The sequence below is a fragment of the Lutra lutra genome, chromosome 13 (assembly GCF_902655055.1).
Source record: "Lutra lutra chromosome 13, mLutLut1.2, whole genome shotgun sequence".
NCBI classification, from domain to species: Eukaryota; Metazoa; Chordata; class Mammalia; order Carnivora; family Mustelidae; genus Lutra; species Lutra lutra.
The window spans coordinates 95,181,362-95,205,636 of NC_062290.1; the positions used below are offsets into that span (position 1 = coordinate 95,181,362).

At 60.8% G+C, this 24,275-nt stretch overlaps 3 protein-coding genes across 17 annotated transcripts in view; 1 reads left to right on the forward strand and 2 right to left on the reverse strand.

Moving 5' to 3' along the window:
• Positions 1–3,905, reverse strand: part of EXD3 (exonuclease 3'-5' domain containing 3) — an 83,867-nt gene extending 79,962 nt beyond the window's left edge. Inside the window, 2 exon segments of the mRNA XM_047699304.1 lie at positions 755–894; positions 3,737–3,905. Of these exon segments, the coding sequence (XP_047555260.1) occupies positions 755–854 (100 nt within the window). The 5' untranslated portion in view covers positions 855–894; positions 3,737–3,905.
• A 208-nt stretch (positions 3,906–4,113) lies between these two features.
• Positions 4,114–13,879, forward strand: NOXA1 (NADPH oxidase activator 1). 13 transcript variants are annotated; one of them, XM_047700663.1, is made up of 14 exons: positions 4,114–4,443; positions 6,717–6,799; positions 7,767–7,875; positions 9,601–9,735; positions 9,996–10,103; positions 11,287–11,346; positions 11,608–11,651; positions 12,167–12,263; positions 12,442–12,607; positions 12,782–12,840; positions 13,017–13,171; positions 13,287–13,401; positions 13,495–13,615; positions 13,702–13,879. In XM_047700663.1, the coding sequence occupies exons 1-14, from the start codon at positions 4,267–4,269 to the stop codon at positions 13,788–13,790; spliced, it is 1,518 nt and encodes a 505-aa protein (XP_047556619.1). In that variant the 5' UTR covers positions 4,114–4,266; the 3' UTR covers positions 13,791–13,879. The 13 variants fall into 13 exon arrangements, with proteins under 13 accessions (XP_047556619.1, XP_047556622.1, XP_047556625.1 ...); XM_047700666.1 differs by having other exon boundaries at positions 12,484–12,607; XM_047700669.1 differs by having other exon boundaries at positions 12,568–12,607.
• Positions 13,837–19,120, reverse strand: ENTPD8 (ectonucleoside triphosphate diphosphohydrolase 8). Of its 3 annotated transcripts, none has more exons than XM_047700662.1 (10): positions 18,836–19,120; positions 17,424–17,562; positions 17,220–17,337; positions 16,425–16,575; positions 16,143–16,302; positions 15,818–16,048; positions 15,466–15,729; positions 15,124–15,234; positions 14,733–14,867; positions 13,837–14,630 (listed from the first exon to the last, which is right to left on the reverse strand). In XM_047700662.1, exons 2-10 carry the CDS (start codon positions 17,547–17,549, stop codon positions 14,439–14,441), a joined length of 1,488 nt encoding a protein of 495 aa, XP_047556618.1. In that variant the 5' UTR covers positions 17,550–17,562; positions 18,836–19,120; the 3' UTR covers positions 13,837–14,438. The 3 variants fall into 3 exon arrangements, with proteins under 3 accessions (XP_047556618.1, XP_047556617.1, XP_047556616.1); XM_047700661.1 differs by having other exon boundaries at positions 17,424–17,654; XM_047700660.1 differs by lacking the exon at positions 18,836–19,120 and adding an exon at positions 17,745–18,813 and having other exon boundaries at positions 17,424–17,708.
• Positions 19,121–24,275: the final 5,155 nt, after the last annotated feature.

Below are 24,275 nucleotides of genomic sequence, written 5' to 3' on the forward strand. Positions count from 1 at the left end.
CCTTCAGGACGTCCGTTAAATAGAAAAACCTATCACTGAAACCTTCCTTTTTTTTTTTTTTTTTAAAGATTTTATTTATTTATTTGACAGATAGAGATCACAAGTAGGCAGCGAGACAGGCAGAGAGAGGAGGAAGCAGGCTTCCCGCTGAGCAGAGAGCCCGATGTGGGGCTCGATCCCAGGACCCTGGGATCATGACCTGAGCCGAAGGCAGAGGCTTTAACCCGCTGAGCCCCCCAGGCGCTCCTGAAACCTTCCTTTTTAAAAATGGTTTTAAACAGGGCGCCTGGTGGCTCAGTCCGTTAAGCCTCTGCCTTCGGCTCAGGTCATGATCTCAGGGTCCTGGGATCGAGCCCCGCATCGGGCTCTCTGCTCAGCGGGAAGCCTGCTCCCCGCTCCCCCTCCTGCTTGTGGTCTCTGTCTGTCAAATAAATAAATAAAATTTAAAAAAAATGGTTTTAGACACTTATTCTGAGATAACTGGAGATAGATACGCGCACTTGGGAGTGAGAAGAGCTGCCCCATATGCGCTCTATGCGGTCTCTCAGGTGTCACCGTAGTCAACGTCACAAGCAGGGCCTGACGTGGATCCCGCCGCGACCCAGAGCACCTGCCCTTGGGACCCCGCAGTGCTGCCGTTCACGGCATTCATCTGTCAGTGGCCCCAGGCGGCCGCGCATCTGTTCTCCATTGATACAACTTGTCATTTAAGAAAGTTACATGAACGGAGTCAGAGTATGTGACCTTCTCTCACCCTGCTGCTCCCGAGGCCCGTGGGCCCTGTACTCGTCGTCCGCGGAGCGTCCTCCACACGGGGACGTCTGGGGTGACAGAGGTGACACGGCCCAGAGCATCCGGTGACAGAGGTGATGGGGGTGGGCTGCCTCCACCCTCCTATTAGGGAAATAAAGCCAGTCTAAGAGCAGATGCAGCAGACACCCCAGCAGTCACTCCGACTATGGGAGCACCAGGCAGGGAGTGCACAGGGAAGTAAGGACAGAGCCCTAGGGGAGGCAGGAGGGCCAGACGGGGGCAGAGGGGACCAGAGGAGGTCACATCCTTGAGGTCAGGGCTGAGTCGGGGAGGACGGGCCAAGCCCAGGGCCCCAGCCCAGGGGAGGCTGCTGGTGACCCTGGGCAGAGGGGACCCAGAGGAGGTCACATCCTAGAGGTCAGGGCTGAGTGGGGAGGACGGGCCAGGCCCAGGGCCCCAGGCCCAGGGGAGGCTGCTGGTGACCCTGACAAGCCTTTGGGTACAGCAGCAGTGGGAAGGCTGCCTGGAGCTGGCTCAGGGGCCACAGCATGATGGAAATGGGGCCAGGGCAGCCGCTGGAACAAGGTTCAATGGAGTGATGGCAGAAGCCAGCGGCCCCGCTCGCAGGTGTGTACCCAAGAGAACTGAGAACACGTCCACACAGAACTCGTACACAGATGTTCACAGAAGCATTTTTCGTGGCAGCCAAAATGTGGCTGCTGCCCATCAGTGGGTGAACGGGTACACAAAGCAGGGCCGTCCCTGCAATGGAACGTTACTGGTCTTAAAAAGGAACAAAATTCTGACACAGGCTACAACACGAATGGACCTAAAAAAAAAAATGACGCTGAGCGAGAAGCCAGACGCAGAGTCGGTGTGCCGTGCGGGCCGTTCACACCAACGCCCCGAAGCCGCAAGCCCGTACAGACAGGACCGGCAGCTGCCAGGGGCTGGGGCGGCGGCGCCAGCATCCAGCGACCGTGAGGAAGAACTCTAGAATCATCGGGTTTGGCTGCACAACACTGCGCACACGGAAAAACGGTGACCTGCACCCCTAAGGACTGGATTTCCTGATACCTGAATTACATCTCAGTTCCTAAAAAGTGCACAGTAAAAGTGCTAACACACTGAGAACCCTTGGAGGCAGTCCTGCGGCACATGGGGATAAAGAAATGGGGGGGGGGGCTCGAGAAGGGGTTTAAGATGGACAGAATCACAGTATGTTGATAGGCTGACCCTAGTGAGCAGAAATAACGATGGGGTGGGGGAGGAGACAGATCTGTGGGTGTAGACCCGGAGCGGGGGGGTCCCTTCCAGCTGCTTCCATTTTCTCTGGAAGCAGGCAGCCAGGTCCTGGACTGGGAGGCAGGACAGGGCAGAGTGGGGTTGAGGACACGGAAGGAGGAAGGCCACCACAGGAGGAGGGAGTCAGTAGACCCACCTGAGGCGCGTGTTGAGGACGGAAAGAGACCCGGCACTTCGGCCGGGCTCCTGCAGCCCCAGTGAAGGGAATGGGACTGGAGCTGTGGGTGGTGAGGGGGTATCAGGTCAAAGGTGTGAGCTGCCAGGATGGGTGGGGAGTGGGGGTTGCAGCTGTCAACACCGAGGAGCCCCAGGCGGGACCCGGGTGGGCCAGTGGGCTGAGAAGGGCCGAGCAGGGCTGCAGGACTGGCCCCGAGCAAATGTTGTCAGGAAGGTGTGGAGGATGGGGAGTGGGGAGTGGGAGGGATGCGGGAAGGACAGGATCCCGCCCTGGGTACCCAGACACCTCCAGGCCAGCAGGTCAGGAAACCCAGGCCCCACTGGGGGTGAAGCCGGTCCTCAGAGCAGAGGCTCCCAGACGTTTACTGAGGAAGCTGCCGTCCCGGGCATGCCACAGGCGTGAGCCCTGACAGGTGCGCCAGGCCAGCACTCAGCACCCCTGTTCCTTAGCTAAGGAAGCCTGCAGGGTCAGAGAGCTGGTCCCGGTGACACAGGGAGGAGACGCGGCCAGAAGCGAGCAGAGTGGCTCCCAGGTCCCAGGACCCACAGGCCCACTGGGGAAGAAGGTGGCCAACAAAGAAGGCCAGCCAGGTCGCGATCACAGCTGAGCTCCAGCTGATACCGCAAAGGACACAAGCCGTCCCCTGCCCGTTCTTGTATGTAAATAAAAGGACAGAGCCTGTCTCTGGGAGCGTTTCTGGGGCTGAGGCTGTGATGGCTCATTTCACGTGTCACCCTGGCAAGGCCAGGGGCCCACATAGTTGGTCAAACAGTCACAGGTTGCTGGGAAAGTATTATTTATTGAACTGAGAGAGAGAGAGAGAGACACATGCAAGAACATGGGGGGGGATGGAGGGGCAGAGGGAGGGGAGGCAGACTCCTGCTCAGCATGGAGCCCCAGGTGGGACTCGACCCCAAGACCCTGAGATCACCACCTGCGGGGAAATCAAGAGCTGGAGTCGACTGACTGAGCCCCCCAAGGCGCGGAAAGTCTTTTATGACATTAACACATGCAACGGCAAACTTGGAAGCCCACAACCCTTCCTACCACAGCATCAGGACTGGAGGTGAGGGCGGACGGGGGCGTTGAGGGCCTGAAGTCCCTACAGGAGGGACTGTATGCCCGACTGCAGGGCAGCAGGGGCTCGTCCCCGGGTCTGGGCTGGGGACCCGCTCCCAGGCCGTCCATCTCTGCGCATCTGCTAATGCACCTGCTGGGTCTGTTCTGCCGAGAGCCGTGACCAGCACGGACAGGACGCACACGGGGTGTCAGCGGGGAAGGCCGAGGCCCCAGCCACTCGGACCTCCAGGGAGGGCTCGGGCACGCGGCTCTCGGAGCTTCCACGCTCTCGGGGCAGGAGGTCCTCGGGGCCACCGCGGCTGCAGGGCACAGCCCGGGCCGGGCGCCCACAGTCCCGCCGGCCTCGCCCTGCCCTGCCCGCCGGCGTCCCGGGGGACCCCGCGCCCGCCCCCCGCGGCCCGCGCCCCGGCAGTCGCTCACCTGAGCCCGCGGGGTCCGCCCGGAACCCTGGCCCGGCCTCGGCAGCAGCGGCAACGGCGGGCCCGGCCGTCTTTCCCCGATGCACCGAGCCCCGCGCGGCCCGAGGCGCTGCGAGAGGGGGAAAGGCCAACTCCCGGAGCTCCCGGCGGAAGTCCCGTGGGGCGCGGCGGAAGCGGGGGAAGGGGCGGGGCCGGATGTCGCGGGGGCGGTCGCCGTGGGGGCGGGGCCTGTGGGCGGGGCGGAGCCGACTCGGGGGCGGGATCGCTCCGCCGCCAGGGGGCGCCGTGGGGCGGCAGGAGGCGTGGCACACCTGCGGCTCGCGGAGTCCACGCGCTCCAACCGAGCGCCCCCTCGGTCCAGACCCCTTGCTGGCCTCCGAGGGGCGGGGGGCCCACATCCCCACGCGGGCCTCCGGGCTCTCGGCCCCCGGTGGTCCCGCCGGACCCCTCAGGGGACCCCTACCGCCGTCGGCCTCGCCCGCCGCGCTCCGGCCCGGAAGCAGACACGGTCCGGCCGGTGTCCGCGCCGCCATGCCCTCTAGGGGAGACCTGGTGCGCGACTGGCACCGGGGCGTGCAGGCTGTGGCGCGCGGGGACTGGGGCTGCGCCCTCCGCCTCTTCTCGGGTGACCCGGAGCCGCCCGCCAGGATGTGCTTCAACGTGGGCTGCGTGCACCTGCTGGCCGGGGACCCGGAGGCCGCGCTGCGGGTGAGCCGGGGGCCCGACAGCCCAGCCCCCAGGGTTGGTCGAAGAGACCCCACCCTTTAGGGAGTGGCTCTGGGAAACCTTACTTACCGTGCGATAGACCCAGCCGCAGGGGTGGGCCCCGGGTCCCTTCTTCCTGAGGGTCATCTGGGGATGCCCCCCTCCACCGTGTTCTGCCTCAGTGGACACCGAAGGCAGGTAGGAGCTGTGCAGTTGGGGGACCCCACCCTGAACTCGGGGCATGATGGGGGGGCGGCCTCCCTCGCCATCTCCTCCAGATGGTGACCCTGTGCCAGACTCTGTGGTCACGGGGTAGGACTGGGGTGCTGCTGGCTCAAGCGCTCATCGTGCTGATACCTAGAGATCGGCTGGAGGCTGGATCCTGCTTGCAAGGGGCTTCCTGCCTCCCAGGGTGTAGAGTTTAGATCGGGGACTTCATCAGACACCTGTTGCAATGGGAAGGAGATGTGGTCTCTCTGGCTGGTACCCAGACCCCAGATCTAAGTACTCACCTTTTTCCCAGTCTGTTCCCCAAAACAGAACCAGGAGTTCAAGAGGGCATGTGGGCGTGAACACACAGCTCCTCTGCTGAGAGGGCAGCACAGAACCACTCTCTTCCCTTCAAACACTTCGCGTTCTTTAAAGCGATGCACATTCCCCAGGTGCATACAAAAATGCAGCAGCCCCCGGCTTATCTCCCCAATCCCCAATTGCCTCCAACAGAAGGAACCAGGATCCCGCAGTGTTTGAGATGATCAGGCAGCTACCTGGAAAATGACACAAATGCAAAGAGAATTAGATGTTGTAGGAGAGCATCAATATCAGCATCTTGCAAAACCTGACCACGGAAGTGGGGGTGGGGCATACTGGGTAAAGGGTACAAGGGAGCTCCTCTGTCCTTTCTTGCGTCTGCATATGAATCTACAATTCTCAGTAACAATTTAAGTTTTTTTTTTTTAAGATTTTATTTATTTATTTGACAGACAGAGACCACAAGTAGGCAGAGAGGCAGGCAGAGAGGGCGGGGGGAAACAGGCTCCCCGCGGAGCAGAGAGCCCCACTCGGGGCTCAATCCCAGGACCCTGGGATCATGACCTGAGCCGAAGGCAGAGGCTTTAACCCACTGAGCCACCCAGGTGCCCCTATAAACTGTGATTTAACTAGAGAGGGGACAGAGGTGGTGAGCAGAAGAATATGATATTAAATCCTTGACCCTAAGAGAAGAGGGAAGACTGACCAAAGTCAATAAAATTAAGTAATAGCATGGGCACATTAGCCGGAAATATGGAGATTTCTAAAAGCAGGTGGAACAGCTACGATTAATAAAACTCTCTGAGGAGCAGGGCAGGGTGAGCAGGGCTCTAGCCAGAGCCGTAGTCTGTTGGTAAGAACCCTGCGTGACCTTGACTTGGCTGCTCTGCGTGGTAGGGTAAACAAATGGGTCTTTCTGGCACTGAGTGCCCCCCCACATCTGTGCCTCCACGTGTACTTTCAACCTTAGGTCAATTCCAGCTCTGCAGGAACCCACCCGTTTGCCCAGATTTGTAAGACTGTGGTGCCCCTCCTGTTACCCTTGTTTAACTGATGGCCGACAGACTGCATTTGAATGAAGTTAAGGGAAAAGCTGTACTTTACACACATACTAAGACTTTTGTGTTCTTCTTCTAATACTTTTTAAAAGATTTTATTTATTTATTTGATAGAGAGAGAACATGAGCAGGGGGGGAGAGACAGAGGAAGAGGGAGAAGCCCACTCCCCACTGAGCCTGACGGGACTCGATCCCAGGACCCCAGGATCATGACCTGACCCGAAAGCAGATGCTTAACCAACTCAACCCCCCAGGCACCCATTTTCTGATTCTAATAGATAAGAAGTGTGTCATTCTGTATGAATGATCAGAAATAGGATTTTAAAAAGGCAAAAATCTTACGTAATCCGTGCCCCAGAGGTAACTTATTAATGTGTGGCCGTTTCCCCTCGTCCTCATGGCAGACAGGTTGCTTTGGGACGACACCTCACTGTGCTCTTTGCACTTCGGGAACTCAGGCTCATTCTGGTGGTGGCACCAAGGGAGACTGAATGGTGATGCAGGTGCCCGGGCACAAGCTCTGGGGGCCCCAGGACCAGGGCAGGAAACTTCTATCCGCAGCTGGCTGTCCTGGGGCCCATGGAATTCCTTGGCCCCCAGCTACTGGTCATCTGCCTGGACTGTGTCTGTGACACAGGAGTGATAGAATTGCAGACCTTGGCAATCTGTGGGCATTTCTGTCCCCAGGCACTTGACCAAGCAGTGACCAAGGACGCCTGCCTGGCTGTTGGCTTTTTCCAGCGGGGAGTGGCCAACTTCCAGCTGGAGAGGTGAGCACAGGGGTGCCTTGTTTCTTCTCTGACGGCCCTTTTTCTCTGCAAAGTCCATTCTTAGGCTCCTCCTCCCCCTCTCTCCCCATGGGTCACCTCTTGTTGCCAACCGCCTCCTCTGCAGCCCCAGGGAAGCCTGGAGAAGGTACTGTGCTCGTGCTGGAGCAGGACACAGGCAGGGCCACATGAGGAGGCTTGTCTCTATGCTGAGGTTCTGAGTGCTTTCACGGGCATCCCCTCCTCTGTTCCTCACCATTTTTTTTTTCTGTAGGAGGGATGGTGTGATTACACCCATTCTGCAGATGGGGAAACCGAGAGCAGGGCTGCAGGAAGGGTGTGTCCCGGGACACAGAGGTGGTTGGGATCCTCAATGCTTGCCTGGGCTCTTTGCACTGTGGTCCTTCCCAGAGAAGGAAACATTCTGCGGGACAAGCTCATCTTGCCCCTCCCCCACCTAGCCCCCAGGATAAGCCCCACAGATGGCTCCATGCCCAGCAGGCCTACTCTGGGGGTCCCTGCTTGCGGGAGATGGGGAGTCCAGTGGGGGCTGAGGAGCTTCCAGCAGGTCTCTGCAGAGGGAGGCCCGCAGGGAACGGGAGTCCTGAGAAGCAGGAGGGAAGTGCTCAGGGCTCTCTACGCAGCCAGGACTGGAAGAGGGTCTGGGATGTGGATAGGGGCTCTAGGCAGGGAGTCAGTTTCCAGAAGGCAGAGCTGGATCAGAGCTGGTGTCACCTCACACCTCAGGTGTGGTGCCCTCTCCACCTCTCACAGTCACGTCTCTTGATGGAAACTTGACCGGTTGGTTGGGACTTGAGTGCCTACTATGTGCTAGGATCTGGGTGGCCACCACTGCCCCCAGCAGGTGTCCATGGAGCTGGGTGTGGGGGGGTGGGGGGGCAGGCTGGGGCAGGGCTTCGCCCTTTCCCTACAGCCACTGAGCCCTCCCCCCACCCCCCACTGCCTGTAGGTTCCAGGAGGCCCTGACTGACTTCCAGCTGGCCCTGGCTCAGCTCAGGGGTAACACCACCATCGACTACACGCAGCTGGGCCTGCGGTTCAAGCTGAAGGCCTGGGAGGTAAGCTCACGCCACACTTGTGCAGGGAGCTGGCCTCCAAGGCGGGGAACCAGCTGGGGGCCCTGGGGGTGCTGTCTGGGGGCAGAAGGCCCAGGTGCCCCTTTAGGCCTCGCCCTCTGGGTCCCATTGTCTTGTTACTGTCACAGGCGGGGCCATATTGACTGATATGCTCCCTCTGGCCTGAGACGCCCCACTACCCCTACTGACCACACTTTCACACCAAGGAAGCTTAAGGGCAGAAGAGGTGGGAGGCCACCAGGAAAAGGTCTGGGGCGGGTCAGAGTCAGCCGAGAGAGGCCGGTGGGGTCAGAAGGACACACGGCTTGCCTGTGGGCCCCCACCCTGGGCTCTCCGTGTGGCTGACACCAAGGGAGGGGGATCAAGAGGACACCCCCAGCGCTCCCGGAAACATGCTGCCTTGGAGCCTTCTCCAAACCATCTGTACTGCAACCAACAACTCGTGGGGAAGTCCCCACGGGTGGGGTCCTCAGCCCACCAGGTTCCCGGCTCCGCCTGGGGCACGGAATAGTGCAGGGCAGGGCCTGGGGAGCTGGCCCGGCGGTGACCCCCACCCAGCCGTGTGACAGCATCTCGAGGGTGGCCCCCGGCTCTGGGAGTGTGGTGTCCCCTGGCAGGCCATGGGGAGAGACGCCGCGGGAAGAGCGGCTTGGTTTCTCTTGACGGAGGCCGAGTCGGCCGAGCACCCGCTGTCCCCGCAGCAGCGGAGGGGTCAGCGGGCCGGGGCGGCTCCCAGGGGCACCGGGCACCTTCGCTTCTGCCCCCAGCGCGTCCCGCCGGCGACGGCCTTAAGCCAGCCCGTCTTTTCTCGCTGGCGTGGGTGTGAGGGAGGGGACAGGACGGAGAAAGGGCTCCTGGGACAGCACCCAGAGCAGGGCACTGAGCAGGGCCGCACGCCGTGGAAGGGGCCGCAAAAGGGGTCAGGCCGGATGCGTAAAGGGGGTGAGGCGGGCGGGAGGACGGTCGCAGAGCGCGCACCTCTGCCCCCGACGTAGGGGGCAGAGAAGCGCCAGAGCGACGAGCCGCTCCAGCGGGGGCCTGGACAGTGAGGCTGCCGGCAGAGCCCGCGTCCGCGTGACGGCCGCCTGCAGCCGCCGAGCCGCGCTGCCTCCGCTTCAGCCGGGGCTCCCTCCCCAAGGGCCCCGGGTGCGGGCGGTGCTTGAGGCGCGACGGGTCCCGAGAGTGGGCTGGGGGCGGGGCCAGGAGAGGGGCGGGGCGGGGCGGGACTGGAAGGAGGTTCAGGAAGGGTTGGGGGCGGGGCCAGGAGAGGGGCGGGGCGGGGCGGGACTGGAAGGAGGTTCAGGAAGGGTTGGGGGCGGGGCCAGGAGTGGGTCGGGGCGGGGGCGGGACTGGAAGGAGGTTCAGGAAGGGTTGGGGGCGGGGCCAGGAGAGGGGCGGGGGCGGGACTGGAAGGAGGTTCAGGAAGGTTGGGGGCGGGGCCAGGAGAGGGGATGAGGGCGCGGCCAGGAAATGGGCCCAGGATGAGACTGGAAGCGGGGCCAGGTCGTGGGGCTGGGGGCGGAGCCAGCAGTGGGACCTGGTGTGGGACTGGGGGCGCGGCCTGGTTTGGAATCCGGATCAGAGACAGGCGAGGGGTGGAGGGCAGAGGGGGAGGTTGAGGCCTGAAGGGCTGATGTAGGGGTGGGACCAGGGGTGCGGCCGGTGGAGGGAGCTAAGTGAGGCTGTCATCTCCCACCTCCTTTCCAGGTGCTCTTCAACGTGGGGGCCGCACAGTGCCGGCTGGGACTCTGGGCTGAGGCCACCCGCAGCCTAGAGGAAGCCCTCTCGAAGGGGCCGGAGGGGGCCGGCGATGACCTGCACGCCGCCCTGGGCCAGCTGCAGGTGAGGGGGACAGGGGGAGAGCAGGCCACCCCACCCGTGAGCGCTGTTGGGCGCGTAGCGCACAGTCCCGGGATCCCATCTGCACAGGCTCCCAAGGCCCAGTCCAAGCGATGAAGGAATTTCTAGAGGGAGATGGCCCATGTGCCTGGGTGTGAGGGCTGGGGAAGGACTTCCCAGGTCCCCTGAGAAGTAGGTGGAGGGTCCCTGAGGCCACAGCCCTGGTCAGATGCTCAGGTCTCCGTTGGCTGGACCCCCTCCAGAAGCAGGTCCCCCTGCAGCCTCAGCAGGTCCCCAGGGGTGAGGTCTTTCAGCCCCACAGGCGGCACCTGGAGCATCTGGAACCAGTGGATTTCCTGGGCAAGGCCAAGGTAAGGGGCGGCCTCTCACCTCCTGCGGCAGGAGCTTGGGGCCAGCAGCAGCCAGCAGGCGCTGAGCTCACAGGGGCACATGCGGTGTGGTCTGTGTTGTTACAAGGGCTTCGGTGGGTGGGAGGAGAGTGGGCCCGGGGCCACCCCCCAAACGGCAGAGTGCCTGAGCTTCCTGGGTCAGGAGCCGTGTCTCCAAGTGGAGCTCACAGATCCTGGGCTCTCGGAACCGGGAGGCAGAGCCCCCAGCAGAGGCTGGCTGCAGATAAGGGAGCTCATGGCTTTTCGGCAGTGCTCCCCCCCCCCCCCCGGCTCCACCTCAGCCACACTCTTCTGGCCTCAGTTTCTCCCTGTGCTTTTCTGTCTCTTTGTCTCCCTGCATCTGTGCTCCAGAGAGTGAGATCCCAGTGAGGGCCGAGGTCGGCTGGCCAGGGCCAGGCAGCACCACCAAAATCACAGAACACTGGGGAGTAGGGCTGGGGTTCAAGGAAGTGACTCCAGGGCTCACAAAGGAAAATTCACCTGGGTTCCAAGCTGGTGGCCCTTGAGTTAGCCTCAGCACCCACCGAGGTCACCAAGGGCCACATGCTGGTGTGACCAGGTACAGGGCTGGTGAGGTCTTGTGCCCCAGACACGTGGGCCCTGCAGACATCGCTGGCAGGGGCCGGGCGGCTCCGAGCTTCGTGCATCTGTGAGTTTAGAGTTTTTTCGTCACAGTACAAATTTCTAAGAAGTAAAGACATTTAAAAAGTTGTATTAAAAATAAGTTAAGAGGCGCGTGGATGGCTCAGTCGGTTACGCGGCTGCCTTCTGCTTGAGTCGGGATCCCAGGGTCCTGAATCGAGTCCCGCACCGGGCTCCTTGCCCAGCAGGGAGCCTGCTTCTCCCTCTGCCTCTGCTCTTGCTTGTGTTTATGTGCACGCTTTCTCTTTCTCTCCAAGAAATACACAAATAAAATCTTCAAAAAAATTTTTAAAGCTGTTAGCACAGGGATTTTTCTTGATGAGACGCATTTTTTCTGCCTTCCAGCACCCACTGTGGTGGGCTGACAGCCTTCGGTCAGGCGTGGGCAGCCCCCCCAGTCCCCGGCAGATGGGCCCCTCAGGAGTGTGGTGTGGGCAGCAGGGGCTGGGAGTGGGCATTGCAGGGCCCCTAGCTCAGCTGTCCCTCTGCCATCCCTCACCAGGTGGTCTCCTCTGCCATCCCCGACGACCAACATGAGGACAGCCAGCCTCGGCAGCCCCAGGTGGGCGGGTCGCCTCCCAGCCAGCCCAGACTTCTCACCTGTCATTTGCAGGCCTGGGCATTTCAGACCTTTGTCCTGTGAAGGGAGGGAGATGCCCTGAGCCCTCAGGGGCTCCCCAACATCCCTCTGATCTAAAGTTGGGAGTGGCAGGCCTGTTGAGTATGAGAGTCTCACCCGGAGAAGGCAGTGCTGGGGCTCCCTGCCCTGGCGCTGCCCCTGGGGACCTGCCTCCTGAGAGAGCGTGCTGTTCTGTGCCCACAGGTTCGGGGTGTGGACGGCGAAGGCAGACCTGGAACCGCCCCACGGTAGGAAGGAGTGGGTCTCATCTCCTCATGCGTGTTTCTCTGGTTGGGGCAGGAGTAAGGCCTGCATCGTGGCCCCTGAGGCCAGGGAAGAGCCTCTCTCAGCCCTCCCCGCACCCCCTCTGTCCAGAGGCCCTGGGTTTAGTCTGTCCGGAGCCTGTCCTGCTGCAGGACGAAGAGCCCTGTGCCCCCTTCCCACAGAACCACCACTCAGGCCTCGGTGGACACCAGAGGGGAGTTGAGACGTCAGGTCGCCACGACCCCACACACCACTGAGGCTCAGAACCGAGGGGCTCGAGGAGGGTGCTGCTGGGTTGTGGGCCGGCATTGCCAAACTGGACCCTCCCAGGTAGAGCCATCCCAGCTCAATGTCACACAGGGTGTGGGGACATCGAGCAGGCCCCCACCCAGGGCCATGGCCCCTCATATCCACACTTGGGGTTCCTCTCAGGCTGTGTTGGGGGGAACAAGCACAAGCTGGGCCAGTCCTGACAATGAGGGCTCCCCCTGCCCCCCAGGGCCAGAGGCTCAGGCCCGTGCAGAACGGTCAGACCCTGCAGTCCCAGGATGCCTCCTGAGTCAGAGACAGAGGTCAGCTCTGGACGGGGGGCACAGGTGAGTGAGTGGGTGGGTGGGTGAGTGAGCCCAGGCCTGGTGTGTGTGGGGGGTGCAGGGGCCATAGTGCTGGGAGGACACCCCCACCGGGCAGTATGGGCTCCAGGCCTGTAGGGACCTGGTTCCTGCCCTGAACACACCCCCATCCAGCTTGTACCTACGGCTTCCTGCTGACCAGCTGACTCCCCGGCCACACACCTCACCATTGGGTCTGCTGCAGCAAGCCCCAGGCCGGGGAAAGCTGCCCGGACCTCAGGGGCCTGCACCCCTGGCCCCCACTCCCAGCCTGTGGCTTTTCCTGCAGAGGCCCCGTGTGGAGCAAGTCGGCAGACAGGTTCCTCCATGTAAGGACCCCCTGAGCTGCAGGTGGTGGGCAGAGGCCGTGGTGGTGGGAGTCCTGGGCAGGCGTCTGGGGAGCTGGGAGCAGCCTCTTCGCCCCCGAGGGAGGCAGCTGGCTACCTTGGGCCTCCCAGCCAGGGTGTGGGCCACCTGAGCCCCTGCTCTGTCATCCTCCACAGGGCTGCCGGTGGCCGGGGGACCGGAACCCCGCCTTTCAGAGGATCCCTTGGGTGCTGGGGTGAGAGGAACAGGCCTTCATGTCACCCCCACTTTTCAGGGATTTGGGGCCCAGAGACTAGGCCCTGGGGACCCTAGCCCCTCCCACCCTCGTGGCTCAAAGGCCACCCCAGCCGGTCCCTGGGCATGCAGAGCTGGGGCTTCATGACCGACCACTGCCTTGCTGCTCTGCCCCAGGGAGCGGCCATGGAGGAACCTGCGTCCTTAGTGACCGTCACTGTGCAGTGTGCCTTCACCCTGGCCCTGAGGGTCCCGAGAGGAGTGGACCTGGCCAGCCTGCGGGGCCTGCTGAGCCAAGCCCTCGGTCACCAGGCCCAGCGTGCGCAGCTCAGGTGAGCAGCTCAGGTGAGCAGGCAGGCCAGGGGCGGCCCTGCAGACGTCAGAGATCAGCGCCCACCAGGAGCACGCCCCGCCCACTCGATGCCACTCTGAGGAGTCTCTTTGCAGTTACCAAGACCCCAGCAACAAGGGGCGCTGGGTCCCCCTCCCTGGGGAGGAGGTGCTGCAGAGGGCCTGGAGGGACTCGGTGGCCGGCGCTGGGGCCCTGCAGCTTCAGTGCCGGGTGAGCTTCGGGAGGGCGTGGGTGGCCGGGGGGTGGCACGAGGGACCCCAAGGCCCTTCTCTAGCCCTGCCCACCCTGTGCCCCCTCCTCCAGCCACAGGGAGCAGGCGGCCGAGCTGCCCTCTACCAGGTGGTGGCCCAGCACAGCTACTTTCCCCAGGGGCCCGAGGACCTGGCCCTGCAGCGGGGGGACGTCGTGGACGTGCTGTGTGAAGGTCAGTGGGCCGCTGGGGCACGAGGAGATCGCATGAGCTCACACTGCCTGACGCACTCTGAGGGACCCTGACCCTCTCACACACAGTGGACCAGGCCTGGCTGGAGGGTCACTGTGACGGCCGCGTCGGAATCTTCCCCAAGTGCTTTGTGGTCCCAGCTGGACAGGACGTGTGAGGAGCCCGACATCCCGTGTGGAGCCCCAGTGAAGAAATCAGCCGTGCCGGGGCCAGGAGGGTTTTAATAAAGCGGTTTCCCCCGCCCCACGAAGGTGTGGTCTGTAATCTGGGCTTGTCCACTGGGCTGGTTGACAAAGGGTTCCAGGGTAGGGAAGGGGCTGCCACTCCAGGAGAAGCCACGGAGCCCGGAGACTGTCCCTCGGGCCGGGAAACAGCAGGGGTCCCGCCAGCTCTGCCGCTCCTAGACCCCCCATGGCCGGCCTCTCCCAGGGAGCCAGAGCCTTTCTTATTCCCGCAGTCACTCCCCCTTCCGGGCTTGAGCGGCCTCATGTCCCACAACACCACGGATCGCACAGCCCTGAGTGCTGCAGGACCCTGTGTCCCAGTGTTTGTGCAGGAAGTCACCTGCTGTCCTGGGAAGCGCGGTGGAGAAGGGAACCCGGGGGGCCAGGATGGGGAGGCCACAATACAGCCCGCTTGGCCAGAGTGACCCTGAGGGCTGGGTGGGGCCATCTGACCACGGGGCCAGAGCCCATGACACAGGGAGACCCCGCAGGGCTCACAGGAAGGCTCTGGCCCGTGCAGCCGTCCAGGCTGGGGCAGCCCCCCACCCTCGCGCCCCACCAGTGCCAGGGGGCAGCCCAGCTCAGCCCCGGGGCCAGAGGAGGTGGACGGCGGCGGCCCCAAGGGTAGCCACGACAGTCAGCACGGCGAAGACGACTCCAGCCGCCCACACGCCGTAGCTCTCTGCCTGCCAGCGGGCGGGCAGCTCGGCTGGGATCATGCTGGTCAGGTTCAGCATGTAGCCCAGCGTCCAGCCGATATCTGTGCCGCCCACCTGTGGGACAGGCAGGCCGGTCAGGGCTGTGGCCACTGCCCCAGAGTCCCCAACCGCCCCCGTTGCCCTGCGTCGGATGGCTTCACCCCGGGAGGTGGTCACCTGCTTCCGGAACTCAATGCTGGACCAGGTGTCCTCACTGAACCCATAGCCCTCGAGCAGCAGTGTGAGTATGTACAGGCCTGAGGCACAGTAGTCACGAAGCCAGTGGTCCTGCCCGGGCGAGCCTGCCTCTACCTGGGGGCCCGGCAGGCAAGGAGCCAGGTGACGCCCCCTCTCCCGGCCCACCAGAGGCAGGTCCCACCCAAGGATGGGGCCCTGGGTCCCCTGCCTGGGTTTTCCCTTCCCTCGGCATCCCCCAAGCCCTGCTGGCCCCACCCTGCGGGGTGCGGTCCTGCCGAGGCCCTGCCTGCAGAGGTCGGTGCCTGGGGCAGCGGCAGCCCGGAGTGCTGGGTGGTGCTGGTGGGGACAGGTGGTCCCAGGACCCACCCACCTGCTTCCAGGGCCTCTGGCAGAACTCCCAGACAGTGGCGTTGACGGTGGCCAGCGGCTGCTTGGAGGTGACATTCAGGAAGTGGAAGGTGTAGTAGAAGTTGGAGAAGGCCTGGGCGTGAGGAAGGAAGCTGGGTGTGCCTGTCCCGGGGCAGCGCCGGGTTGGCCAGGGTCAGAGGAGCCCCAGCACCAACCAGGCAAAGTCTCCGCACCCCCCGCACCTGGGGACCCAGAGTCCCCCACCCATCCAGGGCTCGCCCTGGGCCTGCCTGGCATCAGGCCCCTGGGGCTCCGGCAGGGGGCTGGGAGCCCGGGGAGGACAGTGTAGAGGGCTCCCACTCACGTAGAACTGGCCCCGCACGGGGGGCTGATAGACCCCATTGAAGGCACAGTGTCCTCGGCCCTCGCAGCTGGAGAAGTTGAAGAGGCCCCGGATGGCAGAGACGCAGGCCCCGGGGTTCCCTGTTCCCTCCACAGTGAGGTTCCAGGCCAGGCCTGGTGGGGGTGTGGTGTGGACACAGGGTGACTCATACAGGGTCGCTGGGGACAGTGTGGCCCAGTAGCCACTGTGGTAGCACGGATGGCGGATCAGGGGGCCGGGACTGCTCTGCGGGAGGACAGGGAGGGGGCCTTGAGCCCAGCCCAGGGCCACAGGCATCTCACCGCCCCTCTCCCTCCTCTGGGGCCCAGCTGACCTGCAGCAGCTGAGCCAGGAGCCTGGTCAGCATCTGATCACGCCCGAAACAGAGGTAGCTGTGGGTGTAGACGCTGTGCTCAGAGCCGTAGAGGCGGAAGGTGGCCTGGGTGCTCTTGTCCAGTATAGGGCCTCCGGGCACAAAGGTTATCTGGGTGGAGGCCCCACCCATGTCCAGGGCGCCCACCAGGGGCCCCTCCAGAGGCCGGATCCATTCTCCAGAGAAGGAATACTGAGGACAGACAGGTAGCACTGAGTCCTGAAACCAGCCTCATGGACCCCCAGCCCCTCGTCACCCAGCCCCCACCGCAGGCTGCCCGTGGCACCTTGACCAGCACGCCCAGGACGTAGTTGATGGTAATCCAACCTAAGGCACCTTCATCCCGCCCAGCCAGGAGCTCAGCACCCCAGAAGTCCAGGGGAGACCGGCCCAGGACCCGACTGATCGCCGCGAGGATGTCTCCCACCTGGGAGCTGTTCTTCTGGCTGGGCAGAAAGGGCCGGTTGCCAAAGCTGGTGGGATACCCGCAGCCCACCGGCCCAAGGTGTCCACACCGCCGTTCTCCCAGCTGCTCCTCCTGGACATGCCCCCAGCCAGCCCACCTCACCTGAGCAGCCTCATGCCGGCTGTGGCCCCAAGGAACAGGGGCGTTTCCCGACGCCGAGCCTCTGGGACCAGTGCCACTGCCTCCTCCAGGCAGTCCTCCAGGCTCTCGCCAGCCTGGGTGGGATCCGAGGCGTAGGAGGAGATTCCAGGCCCTGAAACACAGCATCGCAGGACGCGGCTCCAGGCCTGAGGGCCGGCTGGGCTGGGAGGGCCCGCAGTGCCGTGGACTGTGTCCCCCCAGGAGATACGAGCACGCCCTCGCCACTGGGACCTTTGAGCGGGATCTTATTTGGAAAACAGATCTCTGCAGATGTAATTAAGGATCTTGAGATGAGCTCAACCTGGATTCCCCGGGTGGGCCCTAAATTCGATGGCCCCGGTCCTTCGTGAGAGAGGAGAGGAGGCGTTGAGGCACTTGAGGAAGAAGGCTGCGCGGCACTGGAGCGAGAGGTTGGGGTGATGGGACCGCGACCCGGGAATGCCCGGAGCCTCCTGAAGATGGAAGAGGCAGCAAGGGCTGTGCAGGCGCTGCGCCCGTTCTCTGCAGGCACACGCAGACCCTGGTCCAGGACCTCCTTGGTCAGCTGGGCCACCTGGGGTAAGTCATTCAACCTCTCTGAGCCGCGTTTCCTTTAGGCCGATTGGCTGATATGCTAAGGGTTTAAGTGTTGCTCCCACCTCACTCCAGCCATGCCACCCCCATAGCCGCCCCTGGCGGGGACTCCTGCCCAGCCCTCCCACCGCTGACCTAGCTTGGAGTCCAGCCCTCCCACCGCTGACCTAGCTGCCTACTAACCTTTCACCTGGCAGGCCAGGGCCTGGCTGACCACACCTGTGTTATTCTCCTTGTCTGCCGGCCACTGGTACACAAAGAGGGACGTGTGGGAGGACCCGGCGTCAAACACGACCCCAAACTGAGGGTGACAGCAAGGTCAGGAGGGTGTGGACCAGCTGGCATCCACCCAGCCCCACCTCCCCCTGCTCAGGGCCTGGCTCCTACCTTGGTGTCTGCAGGCAGGAGGACGCTGGTGGCCTCCACCAGGATGAGAATGAGCGTGGTGAGGCCTGAGGCCACCGCGGCCCCCAGCAGGGCCGCCAGGACCCGCTTCTTCCAGGTCAGCCCCATGAGGGGCTGGCACCTGCAGGGGGGCAGCAGGGGGCACCCAGACTCCATGGTTGCAGACACGGCCACCTGGAGAGGCGCCCAGTCCTCGCTGGGACACTGAACACCCTGCTGGGTCAGGGGGCAAGGCCGCAGACCACACGCTAGGAGCCAGGCCTGCCCAGGGGACCGTGGGCTGCAGAGGGGCCGGGGCCCAGGAAGGCAGCAGGGCTAGCCCGAGACACACACAGCTAGCGGCGACAGGGCCCAGAAGAGCCCCGTCCCCATGCTGCATCGGGGACCGGCGCAGCTACGCCCCACCACCTTCTCCCGGCAGCCCTGCTCCCCCCGCCCTCCCAGGGAAAGGAGCCCCCGCCTAGCAGGTCAGTTCCAGACTGAAGTCGGGGAACCCAGGACCCTCCCTTGGCCGCCGGCCTGCCGCCTGCTCTGCGGCCCAGGGCACCGTGTTCCCTCTGGGAGCACCGAGGGCAGGCCTGAGCCGTGGGGACAGGTGACCAGCTGGATGGATGCTTCCTGCTAGGCCGCCTCACGTGGGGTCTAGTGAGTGAGGTCGGTGGGGCCCCGAGAAGCACATTTTCTTGATGAAAAAGGACCTTGAGGTCAGGGGGTTCTTAACAAAGACACCAGTTTCTGTTTGAAAACCCAACCTCTTTCTCTAATCTGATTTTATGCTGGCTCCAGACAGGCTCTGGGCAGCAGGCCGAGGCAGAGCTGCAAATGCGGGCCACGCAGGGTCCCCGTGGGGCCTGCTCCAGGCCCCAGACGTCCCCGAACAGGGCCACACCTGCAACAGTCCGGAGCCTCCGCGCTGCAGCCCACGGGAGACCGCACCCCGCACCCCGCAGCCCGCCGGCAGCCTCACAAACACACACGCGCTCTGGGACGGGCTGTGGGGCTCGGGCCCCACTCCGAGGCTGGGAGGCAGCGACTCAGAGGGTTGGTGACTGGTCTGAGCCAGTCAGTCCAGCCCTGAGGGGGCCCAGCCTGTGCCCCCAACCAGCACCCAGGGCATGGCAGGGCTCAGGACACTGGAACCCCACCTCATAACCCCATCTCCAAGGAATATAGTACTGTGAGACCCCCAGCCTGGGCCCCCAGTGGGTGGTCAAGGAGGGTGGGCACACTCTCCATGGTTAGAACACCCCTTTCAGGACTGGTCAGCACCCCCCAGACCAGGACAGCCCCTCCCTGGCCAGGACAGCCCCTCCCTGACCAGGACAGCCTCTCCCTGACCAGGACAGCCTCTCCCTGACCAGGACAGCACCCCCAGACTAAGAGCGGCCCCTCACCTGGGCTGCCGGACAGCCGGCTGCAGCAAGGAGAGAGCTGGACTGCGGTCGCTCAGGCGCCTGCCAGGTGTTTTCCTGCCTTTTCTTCCCCCTCAGCTAGTCACCACCCACCTCCACCTGGACCTCACCCGGCAGGTGACGGAGCCTGGGCAAGGGATCCCCTGTGAGCCCGTCCTGCCCACTCCCAGTTCACAGACTGCCAACAGCGGTTCAGCGGGTGTCGAGCTCAGGCCCCTGCTGGGGAGCCACCCCCCACTACCTAGGGTCACGCTCTGCGCCTCCCCCACACCAAGTGGAGCCACAGGAGAGCCCCCACCCTCCCAAAAGCTAAGCAGACTTTGCCCTTGAACCCTGCCCTCTCCCCACCGGAAGCGGGTTCCCGGCAGTTCGGAGTCTGGTGACCCAGGGCTTGGCTAGAGCAAAGGCTGGAGGAGGCAGGACAGTGAGGTGTGGCTCCCGAGTGCAGCTGTCTTCACTTGTTCCAAGCGTACGATAAAATTGCCCCATTTTTGTGCCCAAGTATAGACTCCCAGGAACACTACCAGTCAGAATTACTGGGCACCCATCCTGTGCCCCCTGGGGTCACGCCCTGCCCCTGCCAGCCCCACTGCCGATGGCCTCTGGTCACCGTTCCGTCTGGGGAGAAGGCCCCGGGGATGGGGAGAGCCTGGCTTCCCCAATGCATGAGGCCCGGCAGCCACCGCCAGCCCTCCAGTCCCTCCTCCAGCCCATGTCAGTCCCGGTCAATCCACATAGACCTGCCTCAGTGTGCACGGCCTGCCCCTGTCAAAGGCATCTGGGGCTTCCTGATCTGGCTGCAAGGAGTGGCCGGGAAACTCGGCGCCTGCGTCTCACCCGGGGACAGACCGCTGAGCGTGTGCCCAGGTCATGTCTCACTGGGTTTGAAACTTCCAGTTACTGGAGTGACGTCCCGCTTCCCTGCACCCTCCCCGGCATTTGATGTTACGGTTTCTAATTTTGGCCGATCGATGGGTGCACAGTGAAACTTCATTATGGTTTTTTTTTTTTTTAAAGATTTTATTTATTTATTTGACAGAGAGAAATCACAAGTAGGCAGAGAGGCAGGCAGAGAGAGAGGAGGAAGCAGGCTCCCTGCTGAGCAGAAAGCCCGATGCGGGGCTCGAACCCAGGACCTGGGATCATGACCTGAGCCGAAGGCAGCGGCTCAACCCACTGAGCCACCCAGGCGCCCCTTCATTATGGTTTTAACTTGCACCCATGGCCCGGGTGCTGGACATCTTCCCACCGCTGATTTGCTCACATATATCCTCCCTGATGAAGCATCACATTCTGCCCATGTTAAAATCGGGTTGTTTGAGTTCTTCGTGTTAAGTTCAGGGTGTCCTGTAGAGGCAGCGTCCAGGCCGACAGGCTTGAGCAGCCCCTGGCTGAGCACAGCCAAGCCCATCAGGAGACCCCCCCCCCTCAAAATATCCGTGGGCCAAACTGCCCAATGGGCTGCTCACAACCAGGCACCGTTACCAAACACAGGAAAATTCTGTGTGCGGCTAGACCTCCCGGCCCTCCCTCTTTCAAGACAGCCCTCACTGCGGCCGCGGGGCGGACGGCCTCACTTGCCACGGGGTCAGGAGGACTCGTGCGCCTCCTGCTCCACCGGCTTCCACCCCGGTGGGCGGCCCCACGTTTGGGCCCCATCCAGTCGGGAGAGACACCACATTTAGAACCCACGAGTGCTTTACGTGTTCTGGACCTAACCCCCTGTCGTGTATGTGTTTGCAAATTTTTTCTCTGGGTCTGTAGCTGGTCTCTTCATTTTGTTAACAGTGCATCTCACAGAGCAAAATTTTGAATTCCTGATGAAATTTGGTTTATAGATGTATTCTCCGGCGGACGGCTCCTTTCACGTCATTGCTGGGACCTTCTCACCTAACACCAGGCCTTGACGATTTCTTTTTCCTGAAAGCTTTTGGTCCCATGATGTGCGTTTAGAGCTACAGTGCGTCTAATCTTCATGGGAGACGCACGGCTTAGGTCAAGGCTCACGTCCCATCGCTGCCACCTTCGCTGAACTCTCGTGCACCTTGGCACGGTGGTCCCCCGTGTGGGCCTGTTTCTGGATCCTTGCTGCGTCCACCTCCCACTGCGTCCGTGCTGACCATTGCTGCCCATGTGGGCCTTGCTGCTGTGCACCCAGAGCCCCCCCACACCCCCGTTTTGTTTGTTTGTTTTTTAAGATTTCATTTATTTATCTGACACAGAAAAAGGGATCACAAGTGGGCAGAGAGGCAGGCAGCGGGGCAGGCAGAGATGGGGGGTGGGGAAGCAGGCTCCCCGCTGAGCAGAGAGCCCGACTCGGGCTCGATCCCAGGACCCTGAGACCGTGACCTGAGCCAAAGGCAGAGGCCTAACCCACTGAGTCACCCAGGTACCCCTGCTTTGTTCTTTTTTTTTTTTTTTTTAAAGATTTTATTTATCTATTTGACAGAGAGAGATCGCAAGGAGGCAGAGAGGCAGGCAGAGAGAGAGGGGAAGCAGGCTCCCCGCTGAGCAGAGAGCCCGATGCGGGCCTCGATCTCAGGACCCTGGGATCATGACCTGAGCGGAAGGCAGAGGCTTAACCCACTGAGCCACCCAGGCGCCCCACCCCTGCTTTGTTCTTGATAAAAGTTATTTCAGACCTTCTGATCCTCTGTGTCGGCCCCTATCCAGCTACAAAACATTCTCCTGAAATCTCTGATCATTTTGGGGAGGACTGACATCACAAGTTTCAGCATTCTAGTCCATGAACACAATTCTCTTCTCTCCATTTATTTAGGATTTAGGTCTTTGAAACATTCTCTTTGCCAGAATTCCTAGTTTTCAAAACAGTGATCTAGTACACGTGTGCTTTAAATCAACTTATTTAAGCAAAACAAGACAGTTTACCCATTTCTCCCACTCTCTATCCCCACCTTTTGCAGCCCCTAACCCGTTTTCCGCACCCACGTGTTTGGCTCTGTTGTTGCTGTTGTTGGAACCCGCCTCCGCACAGGACAAACCACATGGCGTCTGTCCTTCTCTGCTTATGTCCCTGAGCGTGATGCCCTCTGCAGCCGTCCACAGCATTGCAAACAGCAAGATTTCGTTCTTTTTGTGGCTGAGTAATACTCCATCTCTCTCTCTCTCTCTCACACACACACACACCCACCACATTTTTCTATGCCCCTTCATTCATCGGTGGACACAAACTGCTTCCGTATCATGGCTGTTGTGAGTAACGTTGCAATGAGGGGGGCATATATCTTTCCGAATCAGTATTTTTATCTTCTTCAGATAAATACCCAGTACAATTGTGGCTTCTAGGGCAGCTCTATTTTTAACTTCCTGAGGACCTCCAGACTCTTTTCTAGAGCGGCTACACCAGCTTGCATTCCCACCAACTGTGCACAAGAGCTCCCCTTTCTCCACACCCTCGGCAACACCTGCCCGTTTCCTGACTTGTTCATTTTAGCTGTTCTCACCATGGGCCAAGTGTCTGTCTGTCCCGGTCCTCCACCTGTGTTGGGATCAGCTTCCCTGTCTTTCTACTGTCAAGCTTGTGAGCTCTGGGCGCCAGACCCTCGCGGACGCGGGATTTGCAATTAGGCCCCCTCATTCCGCAGGTGGTCTTTCCATCCCATGGATCGTTTCCTTTGCTGTGCAGACTTTCCGTTTGATGTCGTCCCACTTGTTTATTTTTGCTTATGTCGCTTTTCCTTTTGGTATCAGGTTCAAACAATCATCACCAAGACAGATGTCAAGGAGCTTCTCCTAGGAGTTTCATGGTTTCGGATCTTACACTCAAGACTGTAATCCATTTCGAGTGTTCTTTGTGTGTGGTGTAGGGCAGTGTCCAGTTTTCCCGACACCGTTTACAGAAGAGACGGCCTCGCCCTCTCAGTAGTAAATTAATTGACCATACATGCATGGGATTGTCTGGGCTCTCTGTTCTGTTCTGTTCATCTATGTATCTGTTTTTGTGCCAGTGCCATAATGTTTTAATTACTCTAACTTTGTAAAATAGTCTGAAATCAAGGAGCACAATGCCTCCAGCTTCATTCCTTCTCAAGATTGCTTTGGCTTTTCATGATCTTCTGTGGTTCCATACAAATTTTAGGACTGTTTTATTTCTGTGAAAAATACCATTGGAATTTTGATAAGGATTGCATTGAATCTGTGGATTGTCTTGGGCAGTATGGACATTTTAACAATATTAATTCGTCTAAACCATGGCCATGAAATATCTTTTATTTGTGTCTTCCTCAACTTCTGTTATTAAGATCTTGAGTTTTCAATACGCGGGTCTTTCATCTTTTTGGTTAAATTTATCCCTAGGTACTTTATTATTTTTTTTCAAAGATTTTATCTATCTATTTATCTATCTATTTTTAAACTCTCATTCATTTGAGAGAGAGGGAGAGAAAGAGAGCAGAGGAGGAGGCGGGGGAGGGCCAGAGGGGGAGGGAGAAGCAGGCTTCCCACTGAGCAGGGAGCCTGATGTGGGACTCGATCCCAGGACCCCAGGATCATGACCTGAGCCTAAGGCAGACACTTAACAACTGAGCCACCCAGTTGCCCCTAAAATAGTTAAAACTCAAAAAAACCCACCCCGAATTTATGGGGTACCTGGATGCTTCAGTCGGTTAAGCATCTGACTTTTTTTTTTAAGATTTTATTTATTTAGGGGTGCCTGGGTGGCTCAGTGGGTTGAAGCCTCTGCCTTCGGCTCGGGTCATGATCCCGGGGTCCTGGGATCGAGCCTCGCGTCGGGCTCTCTGCTCAGAGGGGAGCCTGCTTTCCTCTCTCTCTGCCTGCCTCTCTGCCTACTTGTGATTTCTGTCTGTCAAATAAAAAAAAAAAAGATTTTACTTATTTATTTGAGAAGGAACACAAGCAGGGAGGAGGGGCCTAGGGCCAGGATGAAGCAGACACCCTGCTGAACAGGGAGCCCAGTGTGGGGCTCGATCCCCGGACCCTGAGATCATGATCTGGGCTGAAAGCAGATGCTTAACCTACTGAGCCACACAGGCGCCCAGTGTTTGACTCTTGATCTGGACTCAGGTCTTAGTCTCAGGGTGGGGAGTTCAAGCCCCACGCTGGGCTCCACACTAGGCCTGTGGCCTACTTAAAAAAAAAGAAAAAATTAAAATTACTGTTTTTCAGAATTTTTCTGTTTGGCCTGCATTTCTCTTTGCTGCTGCATTTTTTTTTTTTTTAAGATTTGTTTATCCATTTGTCAGACAGAGAGAGAGAGAGCACAAGCACGCAGAGTGGAAGGCAGAGGCAGAGAGAGAAGCAGGCTCCCCGCTGAGAAAGGAGCCCAATTCGGAGCTTGATCCCAGGACCCTGGGATCATGACCTGAGCCGAAAGGCAGAGGCTTAACCCACTGAGCCACCCAGGCACCCCAGGAGTTTATTTATTTATTTATTTATTTTTTAA

What these genes read in the sequence shown, in the direction of transcription:
- ENTPD8 (XM_047700661.1), bottom strand. Translation starts at nt 17,597, where the DNA reads ATGGAGTCTGGGTGCCCCCTGCTGCCCCCCTGCAGGTGCCAGCCCCTC. An exon ending in CCGTGCGGGGCCAGTTCTAC is followed by an intron (nt 15,235 to 15,465) that starts GTGAGTGGGAGC and finishes CCTCACGCCCAG; the next exon opens with GCCTTCTCCAACTTCTACTA. An exon ending in GCCAGAGGCCCTGGAAGCAG is followed by an intron (nt 14,868 to 15,123) that starts GTGGGTGGGTCC and finishes CCGGGCCCCCAG; the next exon opens with GTAGAGGCAGGCTCGCCCGG.
- NOXA1 (XM_047700663.1), top strand. Translation starts at nt 4,267, where the DNA reads ATGCCCTCTAGGGGAGACCTGGTGCGCGACTGGCACCGGGGCGTGCAG. An exon ending in AGGATCCCTTGGGTGCTGGG is followed by an intron (nt 12,841 to 13,016) that starts GTGAGAGGAACA and finishes GCTCTGCCCCAG; the next exon opens with GGAGCGGCCATGGAGGAACC. An exon ending in CCCTGCAGCTTCAGTGCCGG is followed by an intron (nt 13,402 to 13,494) that starts GTGAGCTTCGGG and finishes CCCCTCCTCCAG; the next exon opens with CCACAGGGAGCAGGCGGCCG.